We start from the raw sequence: 26,374 nt of genomic DNA, 5'->3' as shown, positions 1-26,374 counted from the left end.
GTACGATCAAGAATTGAGTACGAGGCAGTTTAATTTGGAAATGTAAAAAAAAAAATAATGCTAACAGCTCCCCCTATTGACAAAAGGTTAATCCCCAGGTTGTCTATTGTCTAAATAATCGATAATATTTCAACCGGACAATAGCGTATTCAATAGAAAGGAAAAACAACAAAGGGCGCGCAATCGGTCACACGCGCAAACCAGCTCTGCTTCATTCTACAGTCCACTTACAAAATGGTCTCATTCTTCTTCATTTTTCAGAATACAAGCCTGAAACAATGTCTAAAGACTGTTGACATCTAGTGGAAGCCACAGGAACTGCAATATGGGTCCTAACCCATTACATACTGTATAGGCATTCAATTGAAAAGTACCCACATCAAAAAAATCCCACATCCTGGATGGATTTTCCTCAGGTTTTTGCCTGCCATATCAGTTCTGTTATACTCACAGACATTTTCTTAACAGTTCTGGAAACTGTAGAGTGTTTTCTATCCAATACTACCAATTATATGCATATCCTAGCTTCTGGGCCTGAGTAACAGGCAGTTTACTTTGGGCACCTCATTCATCCAAACTTCCGAATACTGCCCCCTATCCCCAAAAAGTTTTAAGATGTGTGTTTTTGTATGCAAACACAAGTTGCTCTATGCTATAATTATTTCTCCCTTACCTTGCTCCCCCATCTTTAGTCCACTCAGCAGGTCAATGCTTTCTGGTTCGTCTTCGATTGTCTCCTCTTTGACCAGCAGCAGATCAGGCTTCCCATCCTCCATGTCTACTGACTGTAAGAGGTACAGAGTGAGAGGATGTGGGATCAAGAAATGATATGAGCACCCTGCTATGGAGCACCTTCTGATTGGGCAATGAGGGATGGCTATGAGTACTATGGAAACTTGTTAGTTGATTTGATTACTTGACACTTTTTCATGGTTTGATCATTCAAACTCACACTTAAGACAACATTCATCTAGACCTGGGGCCGTACCTAGAAAGAGTCTCAAAGTAGAAGTGCTGACCGAGGATCAGGTCCTTATCTGTCTACATAGTCTAATTCATTAGGATCTAAAAGGCAAAACCATTCAGACAGTAGTTCACAGTGGGCTCACCTCAGTGAGACTGTGTGTGGTCCTGTGCTGCTCAGCTGGTTCCTCTGTGGCTTCAGGAGGAGGTGTACTCTGGTTGTCCTCCATGACCATGGTCCCCTCAGGGTTCCCCAGACCCTCCTCACAACCATCCTCCTTCACCAGCAGCACCTCTGGACCCTCCTCCTCCTGGAAGAGACAGGTGATACAGATTACACAGACATACTCTCCCTCAGGTACGTACACACAGAAAATAAACACACTTTCAACATGAAGTGTTTACCCATCCCCACTACGTTTGAGTCCTATACTGTAGTTACAGAATGACTTCATTGTTGTTAAACCCATCACGGAGGACATAAATATGATGATGTGGGTAAATATGAGTCAGCTATGATAAGTCAAAAGTAATCATATCACAAACTTGACTAAACTATATGGAATTGTACAGTAAGTGTTAGTGTGTAAGTATATTTAAGTGTATATTGGTTATAAAGTGCTGTTGGATTTATGCAGAATAGGGTGAGATCAGATGTGATGTATACTAAAGAGAGTCTCAATGAAAGTCTTAGAATGAAAAGTCCCATTTTGTGTTTATTAAACATAAACAAGTTTTAAATACACTATTTATGAAAACCACATATATACATCTCAACAAAAAATGTATCACTTGCATACATTTTCTCATTAAAAATGTATTGGAAAAACATGTAGTTTAATAGAAGTAATGAAATAGACATTTGTGAACATCATATAGCCTACACAGTACAAACACAATATGTATCAGACTTTAGACTTATACACACTGCTCAAAAAAATAAAGGGAACACTTAAACAACACAATGTAACGCCAAGTCAATCACACTTCTGTGAAATCAAACTGTCCACTTAGGAAGCAACACTGATTGACAATAAATTTGTCTTTAATGCAGTGTTTGATGTAACGTCAGAAGCTATTGAGTGGAATGGTTTTTCTGCTGGTGTATCCTGAGGTAGCTCCTCTCTGAGAACCTCTTCCCGCAGTGCGTACAGGCAAACGGCCTCTCTCGCGTGTGGACCATATGGTGCCTCTTCAGCTGGTCCTGACGGGAGAACCGCTTCTCACACTGGGGGCAGCTGTAGGGTTTCTCCCCTGAGTGGACCCTCTGGTGCCTCTTCAGGTCACCAGCCTGTGCGAAGCGCATGTGACACTGGGTACAGCTGAAGGGTTTCTCCCCAGTGTGGACCCTCTTGTGGATCTCCACCTTCTGGGGGCAGCTGAAGCCTTTGTTACAGAACATGCAGAGGAACTGTTTCTCTTTACTATTGTCTGATGTGGCACCCCCTCCCTGAGCCTGGGCTGTGGCCCTGTCGTTTGAGTTCAATACCTGATCGAAAAGGATGTGGCTGTGTGAATCGGAAGGTGCCATCGACGTGGACACTGGGTCGTGATCCCTGAACGCGTGTAAAAGGGAGTGGGTGGCGACATTTTGATTTGTCTCTAAGCTTTCCCTGTAGTCTAAGAAATCTCTGCCCTGCGAGTGTCCGTCTACTAGGTGACCATTCCATGTGGGAGGTACGTTGCCCTCCAATTTTACAGTCACTTCATCTACGACTAAACCCTCACCTTTCTTATCTAGACACCCTTCAGAGTATTCACTACTACTGTACCGGTTCCATTCCCCTCTAGACAGAGCAGTCTGTGCTTCTAAACCCAAGGGCATGTTGCCAGGGTCCATCTCTGTAGCGTAAGAACAAGACAGATCATCAACGCCAGTGTCTAACGCGTCGCCATCTCCATCTCCATGGGAATGACCCATCCTCTGGCTCTGGTGAAATACCGGTAGGTACTCTGAGCCGGAAGCAGGAGGACAGCCCAGTCTCTCTAGTTCTGATCTGTGGTCAGATCCTGTGTATAAGAGCCTGTGTGTTACAGTTAAAGTCTCGGTATCTGTCTCTGACTTGAGGACGGCGTTCGGCGTTCCACTGACCTCCAAGATGCTGTGTCTGGTCCTGGCCTGGGGCATGGCGGCGGTGGCGAGGTCCTCCGTGGCTACAGCCGCTGTTTCAGTCTGGATGTCTCTGCTGTGCCGTGGGTCCTTCTCTCCTTCAGTCCTCTCCTGCTTGACCCCAGGACCTGCAGCCTCTGCAGACTGACAAGAAGAGAGGAGGTTATTATCGATACATGAGTTGAATTGGATAACAATATGGTAGTGAAGTCTCAAAGTCCCCTATGGCAAATAGATGAATAGCTGATGGGAGTCTTTCTGAAATAAACTGATCACATTTGATCTACTGTAATTTTAATGTAACACTATTACACTAACCTCTATCACGATAACGTGCTGGGTTGAGGTTCCACTCCCCTCATCAACAGTGATTGGTTGGTCATCTCTCCATGTGTTGTGTCCCGCTGGCTTCACAAAGCTCCTGTGGGCCTCGCAGTGAGATGTCCTTCACTGAGATAAAATGAAAAAGAAAGGTAGAGGGAAGGGAAAAGAAAGAGGAAAAAATAAAAAAAAAGAGTGATTGGGGGAAACGGGTGGTTAAGTTAGGTACTCTCAATGCTCAATTGTGCACTTGACACTGTCTACAAGTGGCAAGGATGTCCCTTCTCATAAATTCTTGACATACTATTTATTGATTGATTGATTTTGTTCCATGCATTACATTATTTTGAGTATGACAATAGGGAATTCAGTAAATCAAGAATCTGGTTAGAATATGATATATGAATTGGGTTAGAATATAATATTGTGTCTCTGTGTTAGAATAATTCATTCTTAATTGACCTGCCTGGTAAATATTTTTTTTTGCAAGATAGCTAAGTAATAGGGGAAGTACTACATCAGGCCCGGCCCAGGCATAAGTGACATAAGCGGTCACTTAGGGACCCCATCACTAGTGCCCCCCCCCCCCCCCCCCAAGAAAAGTATGTATAGATTGCCTTGAGAAAGTATTGACACCCCTTGACTTTTTCCACATTTTGTGGAAAAGGGATTTTGGGGGGGTCACTGGCCTACAAACAATACCCCATAATGTCAAAGTGGAATTATGTTTTGGGGATTTAAAAAAAAACAAATTAAATTAAAAAGTAAAGTAATAAGTATTCAAGCATAAATAAGTTCAGGATAAACATTTTCTTAACAAGTCACATAATAAGTTGCATGGACTCACTTTGTGTGCAATAATAGTGTTTACATTTTGTTTTTTATGAATAACTCATCTCTGTACCCCACATATAGAATTATCTGTAAGGTCTCAGTCGAAGCAGTGAATTTAAAACACAGATTCAACCACAAAGACCAGGGAGGTTTTCGAATACCTCGCAAAGAAGGGCACTTATTGGGAGATGGGTAAAAAAACTAAACAGGCATTGAATATCCCTTTGAACATGGTGAAGTTATTAATTACACTTTGAATGGTGTATCAATACACCCAGTCACTACAAAGATACAGGTGTCCTTACTAACTCAGTTGCCAGAGAGGAAGGAAACCGCTTATGGTTTAATGGCTGTGATAGGAAAAACTGAGGATGGATCAACAACATTGTAGTTACTCCACAATACTAACATAAATGACAAGAGTGAAAAGAAGGAAGGTTGTACAGAATCAAAAATATGCATAATGTTTGCAACAAGGCACCAAAGTAATACTGCAAAAAAATGTGGCAAAGCAATTAACTTTTTGTACCACTCCATATTTTCAAGCATAGTGGTGTCTGAATCATGTTATGGGAATTATTGTAATCGTTAAGGACAGGGGATTGTTTTTATTTTTATAAACTTAATGGAGCTAAGCAAAGGCAAAATCCTACAGGAAAATCTGGTTCAGTCTGCTTTCCAACAGACACAGGGAGATTAATTCACCTTTCAGCAGGACAATAACCTTAAACAGAAGGACAAATCTGCACTGGAGTTGCTTACCAAGAAGACAGTGAATGTTCCTGAGTGGCTGTGTTTAATTTTCTTAAATCTATTGCAAGAACTGAAAATGGTTGTCTAGCAACAACAACCTATTTGACAGAGCTTGAACAATTTTTAATAATTAGCAAATGTTGCACAATCCAGGTGTGGAATGCTTTTAGAGACTTACCCAGAAAGACTCACAGTGGTCATCGCTGCCAAAGGTAAGTCTACAAAGTATTGACTCAGGGGTGTGAATACTTATGTAAATTAGATCTTTTTGTATTTCATTTTCAATAAATTTGCTACAATATCCAAAAACATGTTTTCACTTTGTCATTATGGGGTAGTGTGTAGATTGGTAAGAAACAATTGTAATTAAATCCATTTTGAATTCATGCTGTAACACAACAAAATGTGGCATAAGCCAAGTGGTATCAATACTTGAAAGCACTCACCGGCCAGTTTATTAGGTATACCACCTCATTCCCGAAAATGTGACAACGTAAGGCAGGCTTCATCAGCGCCTCACACACCACTTGGAGGCAATATGCATTTTGAAAAAAAAATCTGGATCCCATGGCAACGTGTAAAATTTCAGGAAATTAACTCTAAAACATTCTCTGCCTTCAAACTTTTGCGTAGGGCACCCAAAAGGTTAGGGCCAGCCCCAGCGCCGCCGGAAAACGTGTGGCGAGACAGTATTTGCCCCAGTACTTTTCAATCTCAAAGCAGCAGCAGCAACAAATGCGTTTACCAGACATATTCATTAGTTAATGTCATAGAAAAATGTTTTGCAACGGAAAGGAAAGCAGCCGTTTCTTATTGGACAAGTTTACATAGTACCTCCCCCAATTTCAGCCTGTTTTCCTCCGTTTTGTCTAGTGACGCGGTAGCCCCATGCTTGCTGTGACAGGTGGATTCACTTGTCAGTCACAGGGGTCTCCTAGCTACAGCCTCCAAAGCCTCATCAACCACTCCTCTCAACAACTAGTTTGGTTGCACCAGCACCTCGTCAAAGACGGTACAGTATGAAGATAGGCAGAAACTGCTTCTCCAATAGAAATCCCTGATCACGCATGGAGGCGACGTCATTGCCGCATTGGCTAGCTTTACTCATGCGCAGAAACATGTCATCGGGTCTAACGGTCGTCTCGTGCCGAACTGCACATGTGCAGGCCGTCAGATCAAAGACACTACTTCGATCTAAAGTTGTTTTTGTTCTCTCATCGACTTCTCAAACCCCAGCCTGGTCTGTTTGGTCTGCTTCGCAACGGTTCCTGGAAGTCTCGCAATGTTGCGTCTCGGTTTAGAAACTATGTGACCTCGTTGTTTGGCTGTCCTTGCTATCAGGGATCCTTGGGACATCCCTACCCCATTGAAGTTGAAAGTTAAAATGGTTAGGGCTTTAGGGTAGGGATGTCCCAAGGATTTCGAATAGCACTAACCATTGTTTGACTCGCACTTTGCCTCTTTCTTCGCTCACGTTCTGTGGGATTTGTGTTTGTGTTATCTAGTGTAAGTCTTCTCCTGCTTGCCTCATGAGAAAGCGAACACACATTTTCATGGAAAACAGAGTATGTGTTAATAAAAGCAGTTAAAGCAGTTTAGTCGTCGTCTAAAACTAGGTAGAACGATCCAATCTATAGCTAGCTAAAAAAACTACTAACGCTAGTGTAGACTAGCTAGATGGGTAGGTAGCAACACATCCGCCACGCTGATCCTCAACACTGGAGCCCCCCAGGGGTGCGTGCTCAGTCCCCTCCTGTACTCCCTGTTCACCCACGACTGCATGGCCAGGCACAACTCCAACACCATCATTAAGTTTGCAGACGACACAATAGTGGTAGGCCTGATCACCAACAATGACGAGGCAGCCTACAGGGAGGATGTCAGAGACCTGGCCGGGTGGTGCCAGAATAACAACCTATCCCTCAACGTAACCAAGACTAAGGAGATGATTGTGAACAGGACTACAGGAACAGGAGGACTGAGCACGCCCCCATTCTCATCGACAAGGCTATAGTGGAGCAGGTTGAGAGCTTCAAGTTCCTTGGTGTCCACATCACAAACAAACTAGAATGGTCCAAACACAAGACAGTCGTGAAGAGGGCACAATAAAGCCTATTCCCCCTTAGAAAAAGATTTGGCATGGGTCCTCAGATCCTCAAAAGGTTCTACAGCTGCAACATCGAGAGCATCCTGACTGGTTGCATCACTGCCTGGTACGGCAATTGCTCGGCCTTTGACCGCAAGGCACTACAAAGGGTAGTGCGTACGGCCCAGTACATCACTGGGGCTAAGCTGCCTGCCATCCAGGACCTTTACACAATGCGGTGTCAGAGGAAGGCCCCAAAAATTGTCAAAGACCCCAGCCACAGGCTGTTCTCTCTACTACCGCATGGCAAGCGGTACCGGAGTGCCAAGTCTAGGACAAAAAGGCTTCTCAACAGTTTTTACCCCCAAGCCATAAGATTCCTGAACAGCTAATCAAATGGCTACCCAGACAATTTGCATTGTCCCCACCCCTTCCCTGTTATGCTGCTGCTACTCTGTTTGTTATCTATGCATAGTCACTTTAACTCTGCCCACATGTACATATTACCTCGACTAACCTGTGCCCCCGCACATATACTCTGTACCGGTACCCCCTGTATATAGCCTTGCTAATTTTTTTTACTTAACACTTATTTTTCTTAACTGCATTGTTGGTTAAGGGCTTGTAAGTAAGCATTTCACTGTAACGTTGTATTCGGCGCATGTGATTTTTTATTTTTTATAAAGTAGTTGATTTAATGATTGAATATATGGATTTTACAGGCAATCCGTTCCTACAGTGAGCACCAGGAAACCAACCTCTGGTGGGACAGATGGAGCCCAGGACAACAACACAAAGTTAGTGGTTTTATGACTTACACATAAAAAACTGTTACAAAGTCTACTGTGTATAGTGTTAAATGTAACCCTGCCTTACATAAAGATTACAGAATTAATAATTGCATTAGAGCACTGCAATTAGATTAACAAATAGGTTTTATGACATTAAATTAAGACTTTCAAACCTGTTTGCTTAACATTGTGTATAGAGTGAAATTAATATTTAAAGACATTGTAACCATTCTTTGCATAACGCTCAGCCCTGCTATAGTAGTTCACTAAACTACAGAGCATGGTGTCCATTAAAGTTGCCTTCTCTGGCTGTTTTGATATCTGATTTAGAATGAATAATAACAAGGTTTGTGGTAGTTTGAAAGGGTTTGATCCACCTTAGGCCAGGAGTGTTTCCAATTCACATGACCAAAAAAAATCCAAGCCCTATAGTCATAACACAGATGAAAAGGGAAGCTATCTATAACAATATTTTGTCATAGCCTAGGAATAGGACCCAGAGTTTTACCTGACCAGGAAAAACTCTAAACAATCAACCCGTCTATTGCATACTATCCAAAAACTGACCAAGTCACAATTCTGGGTAACATCTGAACACATGCGCAGAGGGGAACTGGATAATTTATGCAAAATGTACCTCTTGCCAAGCCTCTGTATCGGTCGAGGATCTTGACACTACTGGGACGACTGGCAAGGACGCGCTCTCGTGCCACCTTCAGTTCCAATATCTGTAGTTTCCTCCGCAATCCCCTGTTTTCTTTCTGGCTTTGAGACATTTCCAAACGAAACACTGCATAGTCGTCGTCTACGAGTTTACAGATGTCTGCCACGGCTGCATTCGCTAGCACCTCCATGATGGAGGCTATTTGAGTGTGAAAACCCATACAATTAGCCATTGTTGTTAGCGGCTACCTAGCTAGCGTTACCTAGCTAAATAACATCTATCAACCAAGTCCTGTCTCCAACGCGAATTAAAAACTACCTGAGATAAGTATGTAATGCTTTGCAGTTAAATCAGTCATATTTTGAATTCCATGGTGTTAATAAACTTCTAAATAACAATAAAACCGCTAACGTGGAAATGGTTATTGGTCACTGTTTACTTTTGTTTACTACTTATTCGATGAAGTTTAACTGCGGTTGGCATCCAATAAATGTTGCGTTACCGCCATCTATTAGACTGGAGTATAACTCCCTTATTCTTTGCTTTAAACAATTGTTTAATAAGAATAATACAACAAATACCCTACCATCTAACACTACACTCACACAAAACTGTAATAATAATTTTTTTAAACATACTCCACTATTTTAAATCTATTTAGTCCTACTCCAGCCCAACAGCCTGAAAGGATGGGACACCACCACTTAACACACCCAAATACCTCTCTGCAGCTGCCACCACAAAAATCCAATATTACTGAAACATATCACTTGTTGGTTTATCCCTCTGTACTGGTACAGATCTACAACTCACACCACTCCTCTCAGGATCCCTCCCCCTTGACTCATCTTCCTCTACTTTCTTCACTGCCTCAGCATAAGACAACTTCTGCACTACTCTAACCCTGGAAACCTCAACCTGAGTCTCTCACACTGGACATTTCTGATCCCCAGTCCCATGGGCACCCCTACAATTAACACATACCACTACTTTCCCCAATGCTACACATTCCTTTGTCTCATGCCCTTCCGCATGCACACTTCTCACACCTAGGAACCTCCCTACACACTGCTGCCAAATGCCCATAAGCTTGACACCTGTAATAACGTAATGTATTCAGCACAAAAGCTCATACAGGATAACTTATATCCTAACATCACTTTGTTGGGCAAAGACTCAACATCAAAACTCAAAAGAACAGAAAATGACTTCTGTTTCTCCACTCATGCCACCCTGTCTGCGTCGCAACGAGCAACAGAATACATTTTTTTTTATTTTACCTTTATTTAACCAGGTAGGCCAGTTGAGAACAAGTTCTCATTTACAACTGCGACCTGGCCAAGATAAAGCAAAGCAGTGCGACAAAAACAACAGTTATACATGGGATAAACAAATGTACAGTCAATAACACAATAGAAGAAAAAAATAATTATAATCCATGTACAACGTGTGCAAATATAGAAGAGTAGAGAGGTAGGCAATAAAAGGCAATAAATACGCCATAGAGGCAAAATAATTACAATTTAGCATTAACACTGGAGTGATTGATGTGCATAAGATGATGTGCAAGTAGAGATACTGGGGTGCAAGAGGGTAAGTAATAATATGGGGATGATGTAGTTTGGTGTGCTATTTACAGATTGGCTGTGTACAGGTACAGTGATCGGTAAGCTGCTCTGACAGCTGATGCTTAAAGTTAGAGAGGGAGATATAAGACTCCAGCTTCAGTGATTTTTGCAATTCGTTCCAGTCATTGGCAGCAGAGAACTGGAAGGAAAGGCAGCCAAAGGAAGTGTTGGCTTTGGGGATGAAATATACCTGTGAAATATACCTGCTGGAGCGCGTGCTACGGGTGGGTGTTTCTATGGTGACCAGTGAGCTGAGATAAGGCGGGGCTTTACCTAGCAAAGACTTATAGATGACCTGGAGAAAGTGGGTTTGGTGACAAATATGTAGTAAATCTTCTCCGTCAGTTGGTCAGCTTTCACATTTACCGCTACCCCAGTAATCACTCCTTTCAATGGCACCCTTTTCTTGGGAGTAAAACCATTCACATCTCTTGCCCCCATTCGTTTAACATGAAGTGCCTGATCCCTCTGACCAGCAGAAACACCAGCAGAAACACAAACCACTTCTGGTTATTTAATGAAAGTTGAATATTGATATTTCTGTAGTTTGAATTTCGCGCTCTGGAATTTCACCCGGATGTTCTTTGAAACGCGGTACTGCTTATTACATTACACATCAAATCTCCTATGATCAGTATCTTTCAAGCTGAGAGCAGACTTGTGAATTAATCAGACTGCAATACATCTAATTTGTATATACAGCCTGAAACTAATGTAACATTGTGCAAATGTTCCTTACAAGCAAGAATATTGAATACAATTACATGTGAACTTACTCTACAGTGGTGATCTGTGCGGTTTGTCCTTCAGTTGCTCGATATTCGAGAAATTATCGACAGGAAAGTATTGTTTAACCAACTTTTTAGAGCACTATTACTGCCGTTATAAATTATCACCTGGCACGTATACAAAAACATTTAAACACCTGCAGACTTCAGATTCATGAATACTTTGCTTTTCCATGTACTTCTGTCTTGTGCACGGGCAAAAAAATCTGGATTGCCACACACAGAGATCTGCGTTTTGAAGTCAGGTTAATAACACTGTCCTGTTGATATTTTGTCTAACATGTCTACCAAGAGAAGGACGAACACCACGGACAATCAGCAGAGTAAGTTCAAATTAAGTTTATTAAACATTCTGACTTGTAAAGGGACGGTTTGTCATTATTGAATGTATATGTGCGCACAGTGTTTGCATAATTTGAAGGCCACGTTTCGTGACTAACTTGTAAGGAAAGAACATTGTGTTCATAAGAATAGAGCAGAAGAGAAAATAATGATAATCAGCTTCTTGATATGCCACACTGGAGAGGTGGATGGATTATCTTGGGAAAGTAGAAATGCTCACTAACAGGGATATAAACAAATTTGTCCACAACATTTTAGAAAAATAAGCTTTTTGTGCATCTGGGACATTTCCGGGATCTTTTTCAGCTCATGAAACATGGGACCAACACTTTACATGTTGCGTTTATATTTTGTTCAGTGTACATTACACATAAAATCTCCTATGATTGCTATCTTTCGAGCTGAGCGCAGACTCGTTTAGAAAGAAGTGTTAGCAAGAATAGAGTAGAAGAGAAAATAATTAATTTATTCCATCTACATCGCCTCAGTAAGGTAAAACAACGGTCCTTGTTCTAGCCTAGGTTTACTGTCTCTCTAAAAACAGATTCACACAATCCTGTTTCAAATGATAAGTTAACAAAGGGTTAATGAGGGATATGTGGTTAATTACCCTCTTACGATAATGTCAGCTAAAGAATGTTTCCCAGACATCTCAAGCCACACTGCTACAATTTTTCCCCACTGTGGACACTCCTATGTCTGATAAGGTTACTCAGGAAAGAGAAGCTCTTGTAACATAGTTTGCACTTGAAGGGCTTCTCCTTGGTGTGAACGGTCTGATGCTTCTTCACATAGCTCGCCTCAGCGAAGCGCTTCCCACATGTGGGGCAGGCATACGGCTTGTCGGCGTCAGTCCTAATGCTCGGCCTCCCAATGACACCAGAGGAGGTAGAAATGCAGAAGCCACCACCCTTAGGTGGTTAGTCTTTGAGCTCCCTCCTTGACCTCTAGCCATTGTTTGGGTGTTGTTGGGATTGTGTGCTGTGTTATAGGCTAGGTACCTCTTGTGGTGAACGCCCATCCTGGCCCTGTCTGTATTTGTGGGGTAACCATGAGGTAGCTGAGGAAGGCTGGACCCAGGCTTCCCATGAACCCAGTCACCAGGCATTAGACAAGATCCTGAAGGAGAAGACAGACTTGCCGATAGACTACCGCAAGGGGGGTCTCCCACCACTCTCTGTGAAGGTTGAAGCCCAGGGTGACCTGCTCTGTTCATCATGGATACTGTGGTGTTTGTATCAAAGGAACAGGAGGGTCTATCTCTATCAGCCCCAGGCCCTGCTTCATCCCTGCACTGAGACTGTGAAGAGAAGGGTCTGGCCTGCAGACTGGATCCCTGACTGGAGCCTCGGTCTCTCGGATGACCACCAGGACTGAGGTTGTTCAGTCCACCTGTACACTGGTTGTGTTCGGTGTGGTGGTGGTGGAATCTCTGTCCCTCGTGGTTCAGTCCTAGTTTAGACTCGGGACAGAAGAATAACGGCTCCTGATCCAGGGTTCTGATCTGGGGCCAGGGTTTGTGACCAGCTGCTTCAGAGGTCCAGTCTCTTCCGTCAGCAACACCGGACATCAGCAGGTCCTCATGGACCGCAGACTGTAAACACAAAATTGTACAGAAGAGCATATAAAAGGTTTATATAAGAAACTCTTGCTGTACACATAAACATGACTCATTTATATACCACGCCCCCTTGTGCCTTATTGCTATTATGAACTGGTTACAAATGTAATGAGAACAGTAAAAATAAATGTTTTGTCATCCCTGTGGTATACAGGTGTTAAGCATTCAGGGCTCAAACCACCCAGTTTATAATACAATGTAAACCAAAGTCAAGCCCATCTCTAACACTATGATTCAAGTATCAATATGGAGCCACTAGAGTTTTTAAAATGTTCTTTAAATCAGCAGACCACGTGTAACCGCGCCAGCCCAGAACCTACACATCTGGCTTCTTCAGCTACGGGATAATCTGAGACCAACCACCTGGACAGCTGTTTAAACTGTGAGTTTGCACAACCAAAGAATTTCTGCACAAACTGTCTGAAACCGTCTGAGGGAAGCTCATCTGCGTGCTCGTCGTCCTCACCAGGGTATCGACCTGACTTCAGAGGGAAAATGCTCACCTTCAATGGCCACTGGCATGCTGGAGAAGTATGCTCTTCACGGATGAATCCCGGTTTCAAATGTACCGGGCAGATGGCACACCAGATAGTGACTGGTTTTCTGATCCACGCCCTTACATTTTTTAAGGTATCTGTATTCTTAGCAGTGTTGTAGTACTCGAGACCACATTTTGAGTGTCTGTCTTGTGTCGGATACATTGTACTCAGTCTTGACTCTGTCTCAGACAGTGAAGCCTCGTAATTCCTTCCAGAGACCAGCGGAGTAAAAAATCCATAATTATCAGCTTCCATTCAGTAAGTGCATAAAACCGCTTTGTTTTCTGAATGATATGTTAGATTAAAGAATAAAGCATTGTACAAGTCCTTACATACGGGGTCCGGGGAACAGCCCAGCTAGTCGATTACCTATCAACTAGACTCTGTAACATTATCATTTCAATAGAAAGTGCAAACATAACAGCACAACCATTAAGTTCTTAACAGTCAAGTCATAACAAATGAAAATGCATTACATTTTCTTTTTACTCCAGTTGTCCTGTTCCTGTTTTTTTTAATATATAACAGAGGACGAGTTAACACAGTCCCTTGCTTACAGAGTAAGCCTGTCCGGTGGCTTACAGAGCCGACCCACCCGTGCGTAAGTGTGGGCTCTGACAGGGGTAGGTCAAGGGTCACGAGCTGGAGAGCTTGGTGGGGTAGAAGCCTCACCCTCAGTTGGCTCATGTCTCCATTCTGCGCCCTTAGGCCAGGACTGTGATCCAGCTCATCTAGGTGAGTTTATGGTGTGTTCTGTATTGTCTGCTTTCCTACACGGAGATTGACCCGATTGTGACCCGATTGTGACGATAGAGGGAGCCACTGACATCCACCAGGTAAGAATGTGGTGCAACTCTCTGTAGGCACGTGCCCAGCCTCCAAAGTCCTGTGTGGGCTCCCGGCAGCGGTTTCACCCTTATCGTTTCACCCACCTTCAGCTCTGGTAGGTCTCGAGCAGTCCGGTTGTAGAAGCACTTAGCTATCTGCTTTCTGTGGCGCAGTACGCAAGGCTTTACGTAACATGTTTTTATTAGGGGTTGTTGCTGTCACGCAAAGCCTTGTGTAACAGTTTTTTTGCAATCTTGATAGCTGACTCTGCCTTGCCATTTGCCTTTGGGTGCCTTGGAGAAGAGGGCTATACTCGGCCTTGTCTCAGGATGGTAAGTTGGTGGTTGAAGATATCCCTCTAGTGGTGTGGGGGCTGTGCTTTGGCAAAGTGGGTGGGGTTATATCCTTCCTGTTTGGCCCTGTCCGGGAGTATCATCGGATGGGGCCACAGTGTCTCCTGACCCCTCCTGTCTCAGCCTCCAATATTTATGCTGCAGTAGTTTTGTGTCGGGGGCTAGGGGTTAGTCTGTTATATCTGGAGTACTTCTCCTGTCTTATCCGGTGTCCTGTGTGAATTTAAGTATGCTCTCTCTAATTCTCTCGTTCTCTTCTTTCTCTCTCTCGGAGGACCTGAGCCCTAGGACCATGCTCAGGACTACCTGGCATGATGACTCCTTGCTGTCCCCAGTCCACCTGGCCGTGCTGCTGCACCAGTGTCAACTGTTCTGCCTGCGGCTATGGAACCCTGACCTGTTCACCTGACGTGCTACCTGTCCCAGACCTGCTGTTTTCAACTCTCTAGAGACCAGCAGGAGCGGTAGAGATACTCTTAATGATCGGCTATGAAAAGCCAACTGACATTTACTCCTGAGGTGCTGACTTGCTGACCTCGACACTACTGTGATTATTATTATTTGACCATGCTGGTCTTTTATGAACATTTGATCATCTTGGCCATGTTCTGTTATAATCTCCACCGGCACAGCCAGAAGAAGACTGGCCACCCCCTCAAAGCCTGGTTCCTCTCTAGGTTCTTCCTAGGTTTTTGGCCTTTCTAGGGAGTTTTTTCCTAGCCACTGTGCTTCTACACCTGCATTGCTTGCTGTTTGAGATTTTTTAGGCTGGGTTTCTGTACAGCACTTTGAGATATCAGCTGATGTAAGAAGGGCTATATAATACATTTGATTTGATTTGGTCACGTGGTCAAACTCCCATTCTGAGGTGAAATGCTTGAACTGTGCAGTGAATTGTGGGCCATTGTCCGTGATGACCTCGTCAGGCTGGCTTGCCTTGCAGTGCTTTATGACTGTCTCTGCAGACAAGTCAGGAGCAGTTCAATTTCCCAAAAGTCAGAGTAGTGATAAACGTTGATAAGAGTCCATGTCGCTGAATACATCCATGCTGACGTTGCCAGGCCCTTTTTTTAACCTTTATTTAACTAGACAAGTCAGTTGAGAACAAATTCTCATTTTCAATGATGGCCTAGGAACAGTGGGTTACTTCTCTAGGGTAGGGGCAGCATTCGGAATTTTGGATGAAATGCATCCCAAATAAACTGCCTGCTTCTCGGGCCCAGAAGTATGATATGCATATAGATTTGGATAGAAACATTCTAAGTTTCCAAAACTGTTCAAATAGTGTCTGTGAGTATAACAGACTGATTTTGGCAGGCGAAAACCTCAGAAAAATCATTCAGGAAGTAGTTTTTTGTTTGGTTTTGTAGTTTTCAATTCAATGCCATTACAGTATCCATTGACTTAGGACTCAAATTGCAGTTTCTATGCCTTCCACTAGATGTCAACAGTCTTTAGAAATTGTTTCAGGCTTGTATTCTGAATAATGAGGAAGTAAGAGCAGTCTGAATGAGTGGACCCTAAAGTGTCACAGAGCTTTTTCATGCGCGAGACCGCATTTACCTTTTAAATTGACGATGTTATTGTCCGGTTGAAATATTATTGATTATTTAGGCTAAAAACAACCTGAGGATTGAATATAAACATCGTTTGACATGTTTCTATGAACTTTACAGATACAATTTGGATTTTTTTTGTCTTCCTGTTTTGACTGCGTTTGAGCCTGTGGATTACTGAAGAAAACGCGCGAACAAAACGGAGGTTTTTAGATATAAAGAGACTTTATTGAACAAAAGGAACATTTATTGTGTAAATGAATGTCTTCTGAGTGCACCCATATGAAGATCATCAAAGGTAAGGGATTAATTTTATCTCTATTTCTGACTTGTGTAACTGTTCTACTTGGCTGGTTACTGTTTGTAATGATTTGTCTTGTGGGCTATGTTCTCAAATAATCGTAAGGTATGCTTTCGCCGTAAAGCATTTCTTTAAATCTGACACCGTGGTTGGATTCACAAGAAGTTAATCTTTAAACCTATGTAAAATATGTTTTGTTTTCTGAATTTTTATAATGAGTATTTCTGTATTTGAATTTGGCGCCCAGCAGTTTCACTGGCTGTTGAAGAGGTGGGACGCTAACGTCTCACGTACCCAAGAGAGGTTAACTGCCTTGTTCAGGGGCAAAACAACAGATTTTTTACCTTGTCAGATCGGGGATTCGATCTGCAACCTTTCAGTTACTAGTCCAATGCTATAACCACGAGGCTACCTGCCGCCCCTTGTGGGCAGTTCATGCGACATCAAGGTTTCCTTTTGCTATTCATTAGCGTACTCGTTTCATGTGGGGGACAGCTGCTGACAAAGTCTTTAATTTCGACTTGCATATTTGGCCAGTATAATGATTTGGGGATAATGACAAGATGTCATTTTGCATGCTGATCTCATCTCCAAAGGTCCAGTATTCTCTCACTGTGAAAGGTGTCTCTTCTTTAAGGTACGGCCAACCTATGAGAACCATGGACTTCAGGTACTGTAGGTGTTCGTCCTTGTCAGTGTGTTGCCTGATCTGAGCCTAGGTGGTGATTTGTGATGTTTAAGTAGTCTGCCTGATTGATCTGTTGAACATCTTGTTGTTCCTGCTGTAGCGAACAGATGCATGCCACTGATAGGCAGTGCCTCTGCCTGTACATTGTTCTGTTGCCCTGCTCAGTGTGTCGCTGATGTACATCTCTGGTCCTGGCTTGTAGATGATCTTCAGACTGAAATTTTGCAGAGTCAGGATCATGCTTTGAAGCCTCTTGGGCGCGTTGAGAGATTTACTGAATATGGTTTGTGATCAGTTTCAGAGGTGACCAGCTCTCGACCATATACAGTTGAAGTCGGAAGTTTACATACACCTTAGACAAATACATTTCAACTCAGTTTTCACAATTCCTGATATTTAATCCCAGTAAACATTCCTTGTCTTAGGTCAGTTAGGATCACCACTTTATTTTAAGAATGTGAAATGTCAGAATAATAGTAGAGAATGATTTTATTTCAGCTTTTATTACTTTCATCACATTCCCAGTGGGTCAGAAGTTTACATACTCAATTAGTATTTGGTAGCATTGCCTTTAACTTGGGTCAAACGTTTTGGATAACCTTCCACAAGCTTCCCATAATAGGTTGGGTGAATTTTGGCCCATTCTTCCTGACTGAGCTGGTGTAACTGAGTCAGGTTTGTAGGCCTCCTTGCTCGCACCCGCTTTTTCAGTTCTGCCCACAAATCTTCTATGGGATTGAGGTCAGGGCTTTGTGATGGCCACTCCAATACCTTGACTTTCTTGTCCTTAAGCCATTTTGCCACAACTTTGGAAGTATGCTTGGGGTCATTGTCCATTTGGAAGACCCATTTGCGACCAAGCTTTAACTTCCTGACTGATGTCTTGATGCTGCTTCAATATATCCACATAATTTTCTTCCCTCATGATCTATTTTGTGAAGTGCACCAGTACCTCCTGCAGCAAAGCACCCCCACAACATGATGCTGCCACCCCCGTGCTTCACGGTTGGGATGGTGTTCTTCGGCTTGCAAGCTTCCCCCTTTTTCCTCCAAACATAACGATGGTCATTATGGCCAAACAGTTCTATTTTTGTTTCATCAGACCAGAGGACATTTCTCCAAAAACTATGATCTTTGTCCCCATGTGCAGTTGCAAACCATAGTCTGGCTTTTTTTAATGGCGGTTTTGGAGCAGCTGCTTCTTCCTTGCTGAGCGGCCTTTCAGGTTATGTCGATATAGGACTCGTTTTACTGTGGATATAGATACTCTTGTACCCGTTTCCTTCAGCATCTTCACAAGGTCCTTTGCTGTTGTTCTGGGATTGATTTGCACTTTCCGCACCAAAGTACGTTCATCTCTAGGAGACAGAACGCTTCTCCTTCCTGAGTGGTATGACGGCTGCGTGGTCCCATGGTGTTTATACTTGCATACTATTGTTTGTACGGATGAACGTGGTACCTTCAGGCATTTGGAAATTGCTCCCAAGGATGAACCAGACTTGTGGAGGTCTACAATTTTATTTCTGAGGTCTTGGCTGATTTCTTCTGATTTTCCCATCATGTCACTTTTGCAAAGTGATTATTAGTTCCACAAGCTCTGCATGGTTTTCCGTAGGCAGGGCAGTGCTCTTTGCGTGTGCATTTTCACAGTGTTCACCGTTCGTTGTGAATTACTCTGCCTCGATTGGTTTTGTCTGAATGTTTGCCTGGCAATAGTGTGAACAGTATCAGCGTCGGTGTGTGGGGTTTCGATTTATATTGCTCTCATTCTCATGTCAGTGACTTCAGCAGTGCGGCACATTTCAATGGTAGTTGCTAATGTTAAGCCTCTCTCTCTTAGTAGACGCCGACGCATGTCCTCATTTGCAATTCACAGTACTATTTTGTCTCGAATCAGTACATCTTTCAATCCCCGTATTCACAAGTAGCGGATCTTTCTCTCAAACGGGTTACAAAGTTGTTTACTGACTCACCCTCTTCCTGTTTGCAGCTTCCAAAATCAAACTGCTCGTAAATGACGTTCCTGGCAGGTCTGAAGTAATTATCCAATGGATCCAGTATGTTGTGAGTGTGAGATTGCGCAAGTAGATGTGCCTCGATTCGCTGCCCATTAAGCTCCTCGGAGTTGCCGCTTGGAACTCATTGGGTTTTTCATGTTGACCGGTCGCCAGTGCATAGTCCACGAATTCATCCCTAAAGTTGTCCTATTTTCAGGCCCCTGTCAGAATGTTCGCTGCCATAGCGATGGAATAGATCTCTTTGCCTTATAGGTTGTTAGTGATGCTAACTAGCCAGCTAACAACGAGTTGATCAGTGGTGAGACGAATGTTAGCAGTAGGAAACGGCATGTGTTCTCATGAAGGAGTGCACTTTTTGTAAAACGGAGGCTATAAGCAGGTATAAATCAAATTTTATTGGTCACATACACATGGTTAGCAGATGTTAATGTGAGTGTAGCGAAATGCTTGTGCTTCTAGTTCCGACCATGCAGTAATTTCTAACAATTTCACATTTCTAACAATTTTTTATGGCCATTTCGTATACTCACTTCTTAATCCCCACTGATGCGTATCAAAGTAGTGTAGTGGAGGTATACGACTTATCAGTTATGTAGTACAATAGAGAAATCATGCACAAAGTAGCCTACACAATCGCATAGCACGTGAAATATATTCCCATGCGTGGCGCACAGCCTAGTTTCAGCAGAATATCATCTACAGGCAGCAAGCGCGCACAGCTCTGGTTTTGGCATGGAGTAGCTCTCAGAAGAATAACATCGGTAGCCGGTAGGGTAGGTAGGAAAGACATTTCAACTTATGATATCTACAAGTAAATAGGTATGAAAACCAGGTATTGAAAAAGTTTGGGTCAAAGTATTTGTTAGTAGGCTATTTGTGATGCACAATTCAGTCATCATGCCCTGTTTTCATCAGGGGTGCAGGCATGGCCAGGCCCACCCTATCAGATTGAGCAAAAACAAAAAAAGAATACATTATTTTTACAAAAATAGTTTACACCTTCCCTTTCTGATTTTCCCCAGACCTCCAAAATGGTCTCAGGATGTGGTTTAAGCATTGTTGTGGACTTAGAACATCACATTTGTTGTTTTTCTATTTAAAAAAGTGTGATTTTGAGAGTGCAAATCTGAAAAAGATATAGGAATACTAATAAAACACGATTAGGGAAACATAGGGTACCTTGTATTTGTATTTAACATGCCAAAGCAGCAGATAATTTTGCTGGACCCCAGGAAGACTAAGGCAGTTTATACAATTTTAAAAACAATACATTCACAGATTTCAAAGCATACTGTGTTCCCTCAGGCTCCTACTCCACCACTACCACATATCTACAGTACTAAATCCATGTGTATGTATTGTATGCATGTGTCTGTGCCAATGTTTGTGTTGCTTCACAGTCCCCGCTGTTCCATAAGGTGTTTATTTATCAGTTTAAAAAAAAACGAATTTTACTGCTTGCGTCAGTTATTTGATGTCGAATAGAGTTCCATGTAGTCATGGCTCTATGTAGTACTGTGTGTCTGTTCTGGACTTGGGGACTGTGAGGAGACCTCTTGTGGCATGTCTTGTGGGGTATGCATGGGTGTCCGAGCTGTGTGCAAGTCCTTTTTTGTGGCATCTGACCACACGACTGAACAGTAGTCAAAATGCGACAAAAATAGGTCCTGCAGGACCTGCCTTGTTGTTAAGAAGGCAGAGCATCGCTTTATTGTAGACAGACTTCTCACCATCTTAGCTACTACTGCATCAATATGTTTTGACCATGACAGTTTACAATCTAGGGTTACTCCAAGCAGTTTAGTCATCTCAACTTGCTCAATTTCCACATAATCTATTACAAGATTTAGTTGAGGTTTAGGGTTTAGTGAGTGTTTTGTTCCGAATACAATGCTTTGAGTTTGAGAAATATTTAAGGCTAACTTATTCCTTGCCACCCACTCTGATACTAACTGTCATTTTAGTCGCTGTAGTAGCTGACGTGTAGTGTTGAGTCATCCGCATACATAGACACTGTGGCTATACTCAGTCAGCGGCATGTCATTATCATCTTAATCCAAGATGGCGTAGCAGTCGGACGTGTGTTTGTCTTGTCCCGTGTAAATAGTCCTCGTATTTTTCGTATACATTTCGTATATATTTTAATTTCACTTTCCATCTAGGAACTGAATATACATTCCTACATTCCGCCTCACCCAATGTGGTACGGACCTGCTATTTTTTATACTTTAGAACCGTAACCCCAATCAGAAGCTAGCCAGATAACTAGCTACTAGCTAGTAGTCAGTTAGCCACTGCTGCGGTCTTCACCCTTAACTCGGGACACAGCCAGCTTCAGCTCGGGCCAATACCTGCCAGTCTGCAAGCGCGATATCAACCCAGAGCATATAGGACTGCTTTTTCTCTACCACATCACCGGATTCCTGACGCAAGCTCTGGACAATTACACCGTATCATCACAGCTAGCTAGCTGCAACCGAGTGGCTACTACTGGCTAACACCTCTGTCCCGAAGCAAGCACCAGTTAGCTTGAGCTAGCCTCGAGCTAGGCCCATCTGCCGGCTAGCCGAAGAGGTCTACCAGCGAATTCTTGGGCTACAATACCTCTTTTGCCAATTGGACTGGACCTTTTTTTGCCGACACAGAGCCCTGCCAATCCATCACAACTGGTCTAATCAGCTACAAGCTAATTTAGCCATTTTTGCCGCTGCTAGCAGCTTTTACCTTCTGCACAGACACCAGCCCTGTTATTAGCCTGGATATACTCACCAATTTACCAGCATCGGACTGTCTCTCGACAACAACGCCGGATTCCTGCCGTAATCCCTGAGCCACTACTTTGATCCTCACAGCTAGCTTGCAGCTAGCGCAGCTAGCGCCACTGCCACGAAGCTAGCACCAGTTAGCAAAACACAATCTACAATTCACAACCCTCCTTTCGCCATCGCCATCCGGCTTGGATTCTCTGTCGACACGACCACGTCTGAGCAGACCCCCTCCGTCTGAGCAGACCACCCCCCGGGCTACTAACTTTAAACGCCGCGTGCTAGCTTAGTGGAGGCCTCCCTGCTCCATCTACGGCTGCCCCCTGGACACTATGATCACTTGGCTACATAGCTGATGCCTGCTTGACTGTCCATTAATTCACGGTACTCCATTCTGTTTATTTGTTGTTTTATCTGTCGGCTCTGTGCTTTAACTCAGGATCTGTGTGTAGTTAATCCGACCCTCTCTTGCCTAGTCTTCGCCATTTTTACCTGTTGTTGCTGTGTGTTAGACTAGCACCCTGTTATTGCTGCTGTTATCTTACCTGTTGTTTTAGCTAGCTCCCCAATCAAGACCTGCAATCACTTTATGCCTTATTATTGTCTCTCTCAAATATCAATATGCCTTGCATACTGTTGTTCAGGCTAGTTATCATTATCATTGTTTTGGTTGCAATGGACCCCGTAGTTCCACTCTCCGTACCTCTGATACCTCCTTTGTCCCACCCCCCACACATGCGGTGACCTCACCCATTGAGACCGCATGTCCAGAGATACAACCTCTCTTATCATCACCAGTGCCTGGGCTTGCCTCCGCTGTACCCGCGCCCCTCCATACCCCTGTCTGCACATTATGCCCAGAATCTATTCTACCACGCCCATAAATCTGCTCCTTTATTCTTTGTCCCCAACGCTCTAGGCGACCAGTTTTGATAGCCTTTAGCCGCACCCTCATCCTACTACTCCTCTGTTCCTCGGGTGATGTGGAGGTAAACCCAGGCCCTGCATGTCCCCAGTCACCCTCATTTGTTGACTCTGCGATCGAAAAAGCCTTGGCCTCATGCATGTCAACATCAGAAGCCTCCTCCCTAAGTTGCCTTACTCACCGCTTTAGCACACTCTGCCAATCCTGATGTCCTTGCCGTGTCCGAATCCTGGCTTAGGAAGGCCACCAAAAATTCTGAGATTTCCATACCCAACTATAACACCTTTCCGTCAAGATAGAACTGCCCAAAGGGGGAGGAGTTGCAATCTACTGCAGAGGCCTGCAAAGTTCTGTCATACTTTCCAGTCTATGCCCAAACAGTTCGAACTTCAATTTTAAAAAATTAATCTCTCCAGAAATAAGTCTCTCACTGTTGCCGCCTGCTACCGACCCCCCTCAGCTCCCAGCTGTGCCCTGGACACCATCTGTGAATTGATCGCTCCCCATCTAGCTTCAGAGTTTGTCTTGTTAGGTGACCTAAACTGGGATATGCTTAACACCCCGGCAGTCCTACAATCCAAGCTTGATTGCCCTCAATCTCACACAAATCATCAAGGAACCCACCAGGTACAACCCTAAATCCGTAAACATGGGCACCCTAATAGACATTATCCTGACCAACCTGCCCTCCAAATACACCTCTGCTGTCTTCAACAAGATCTCAGCGATCACTGCCTCATTGCCTGTATCCGCCACGGGTCCGCCGGTCAAACGACCACCCCTCATCACTGTCAAACGCTCCCTAAAACACTTCTGCGAGCAGGACTTTCTAATCGACCTGGCCCGGGTACCCTGGAAGGATATTGACCTCATCCCGTCAGTTGAGGATGCCTGGTCATTCTTTAAAAGTTACTTCCTCACCATATTAGACAAGCATGCTCCGTTCAAAAAAGCAGAACCAAGAACAGATATAGCCCTTGGTTCACTCCAGACCTGACTGCCCTCGACCAGCACAAAAACATCCTGTGGCGAACTGCAATAGCATCGAAGAGCCCCCGCGATATGCAACTTGTCAGGGAAGTCAGGAACCAATACACGCAGTCAGTCAGGAAAGCAAAGGCCAGCTTTTTCAAGCAGAAATTTGCATCCGTAGCTCTAACTCCAAAAATTCTGGGATACTGTAAAGTCCATGGAAAACAAGAGCACCTCCTCCCAGCTGCCCACTGCACTGAGGCTAGGTAACACGGTCACCACTGATAAGTCCGTGATAATCGAAAACTTCAACAAACATTTCTCCAATGGCTGCCATGCCTTCCTCCTGGTGACTCCAACCTTGGCCAACAGCCCCGCCCCCCCCGCTGCTACTCGCCCAAGCCTCCCCAGCCTCTCCTTACCCATATCCAGATAGCAGATGTTCTGAAAGAGCTGGAAAACCTGGACCCATACAAATCAGCTGGGCTTGACAATCTGGACCCCTATTTCTGAAACTGCCGCCGCCATTGTCGCACCCCCTATTACCAGCCTGTTCAACCTCTCCTTCGTATCATCTGAGATCCCCAAGGATTGGAAAGCTGCCGCGGTCATCCCCTCTTCAAAGGGGGAGACACCCTGGACCCAAACTGTTACAGACCTATATCCATCCTGCCCTGCCTATCTAAGGTCTTCGAAAGCCAAGTCAACAAACAGATCACTGACCATCTCGAATCCCACCGTACCTTCTCCGCTGTGCAATCCGGTTTCCGAGCCGGTCACGGGTGCACCTCAGCCACGCTCAAGGTACTAAACGATATCATAACCGCCATCGATAAAAAGACATTACTGTGCAGCCGTCTTCATCGACCTGGCCAAGGCTTTCGACTCTGGTCAATCACCATATTCTTATCGGCAGACTCAGTAGCCTCGGTTTTTCTAATGACTGCCTTGCCTGGTTCACCAACTACTTTGCAGACAGAGTTCAGTGTGTCAAATCGGAGGGCATGTTGTCCGGTCCTCTGGCAGTCTCTAGGGGGTACCACAGGTTCAATTCTCGGGCGACTCTTTTCTCTGTATACATCAATGATGTTGCTCTTGCTGCGGGCGATTCCCTGATCCACCTCTACGCAGACGACACCATTCTATATACTTCCGGCCCTTCCTTGGACACTGTGCTATCTAACCTCCAAACGAGCTTCAATGCCATACAACACTCCTTCCGTGGCCTCCAACTGCTCTTAAACGCTAGTAAACCAAATGCATGCTTTTCAACCGTTCGCTGCCTGCACCCGCACGCCCGACTAGCATCACCACCCTGGACGGTTCCGACCTAGAATATGTGGACATCTATAAGTACCTAGGTGCTGGCTAGACTGCAACTCTCCTTCCAGACTCATATCAAACATCTCCAACCAAAATCAAATCAAGATCGGCTTTCTATTCCGCAACAAAGCCTCCTTCACTCACGCCGCCAAACTTACCCTAGTAAAACTGACTATCCTACCGATCCTCGACTTGGCGATGTCATCTACAAAATAGCTTCCAATACTCTACTCAGCAAACTGGATGCAGTTTATCACAGTGCCATTCGTTTTGTTACTAAAGCACCTTATACGACCCACCACTGCGACCTGATGCCCTAGTCGGCTGGCCCTCGCTACATGTTCGTCGTCAGACCCACTGGCTCCAGGTCATCTACAAGGCTATGCTAGGTAAAGTGCCGCCTTACTCAGTTCACTGGTCACGATGGCTCACCCACCCGCAGCACGCGCTCCAGCAGGTGTATCTCACTGATCATCCCTAAAGCCAAAACCTCATTTGGACGCCTTTCCTTCCAGTTCTCTGCTGCCTGCGACTGAACGAATTGCAAAAATCTCTGAAGTTGGAGACTTTATCTCCCTCAACAACTTTAAAAATCTGCTATCCGAGCAGCTAACCGATCGCTGCAGCTGTACATAGTCCATCTGTAAACTACCCACCCAATTTACCACTCACCCCCCATACTGCTTTTATTTATTTACTTTTCTGCTCTTTTGCACACCAGTATCTCTTCTTGCACATGATCATCTGATGATTTATCACTCCAGTGTTAATCTGCTAAATTGTAATTATTCGATTTATTGCCTACCTCATGCCTTTTGCACACATTGTATATAGATTTCTTTTTTTTCTACCATGTTATTGACTTGTTTATTGTTTACTCCATGTTAACTCGTGTATTGGTCTGTTCACACTGCTATGCTTTATCTTGGCCAGGTCGCAGTTGCAAATGAGAACTTGTTCTCAACTAGCCTACCTGGTTAAATAAAGGTGAAATAAAATAAAATAAAAAATAAAAATTGTAAAAATTTAAAAACGCAAGGGGCCTAAACAGCTACCCTGGGGAATTCCTGATTCTAACTGGATTATATTTGAGGCTTCCATTAAAGAACACCCTATGTGTTCTGTTAGACAAGTAACTCTTTATCCACATTATAGCAGGGGGTGTAAAGCCATAACACATTTTTTTTTTCCAGCAGAGACTATGA

General features: G+C 43.8%; 2 protein-coding genes across 2 annotated transcripts in view; one reads left to right on the top strand and one right to left on the bottom strand.

The window, feature by feature from the left end:
* Positions 1–8,634, bottom strand: part of LOC112067923 (uncharacterized) — a 13,756-nt gene extending 5,122 nt beyond the window's left edge. The window contains exons 1-6 of the mRNA XM_070437139.1: positions 8,496–8,634; positions 5,998–6,133; positions 3,392–3,518; positions 3,056–3,217; positions 1,110–1,274; positions 674–785 (exon numbers count right to left, since the gene is read on the bottom strand). Coding sequence (XP_070293240.1) covers positions 674–785; positions 1,110–1,274; positions 3,056–3,217; positions 3,392–3,518; positions 5,998–6,133; positions 8,496–8,634 — 841 coding nt within the window. The remainder of the gene's footprint in view (positions 1–673; positions 786–1,109; positions 1,275–3,055; positions 3,218–3,391; positions 3,519–5,997; positions 6,134–8,495) is intronic.
* LOC111958400 (uncharacterized) overlaps positions 1–26,374 on the top strand; it is a 345,226-nt gene that overhangs the window by 76,665 nt on the left and 242,187 nt on the right. The window lies entirely within an intron of this gene.

This window comes from Salvelinus sp. IW2-2015, linkage group LG34, assembly GCF_002910315.2.
Source record: "Salvelinus sp. IW2-2015 linkage group LG34, ASM291031v2, whole genome shotgun sequence".
NCBI classification, from domain to species: Eukaryota; Metazoa; Chordata; class Actinopteri; order Salmoniformes; family Salmonidae; genus Salvelinus; species Salvelinus sp. IW2-2015.
The sequence above is the reverse complement of the archived record's forward strand: the minus strand, read 5'-3'. Positions and strand labels throughout refer to the sequence as shown.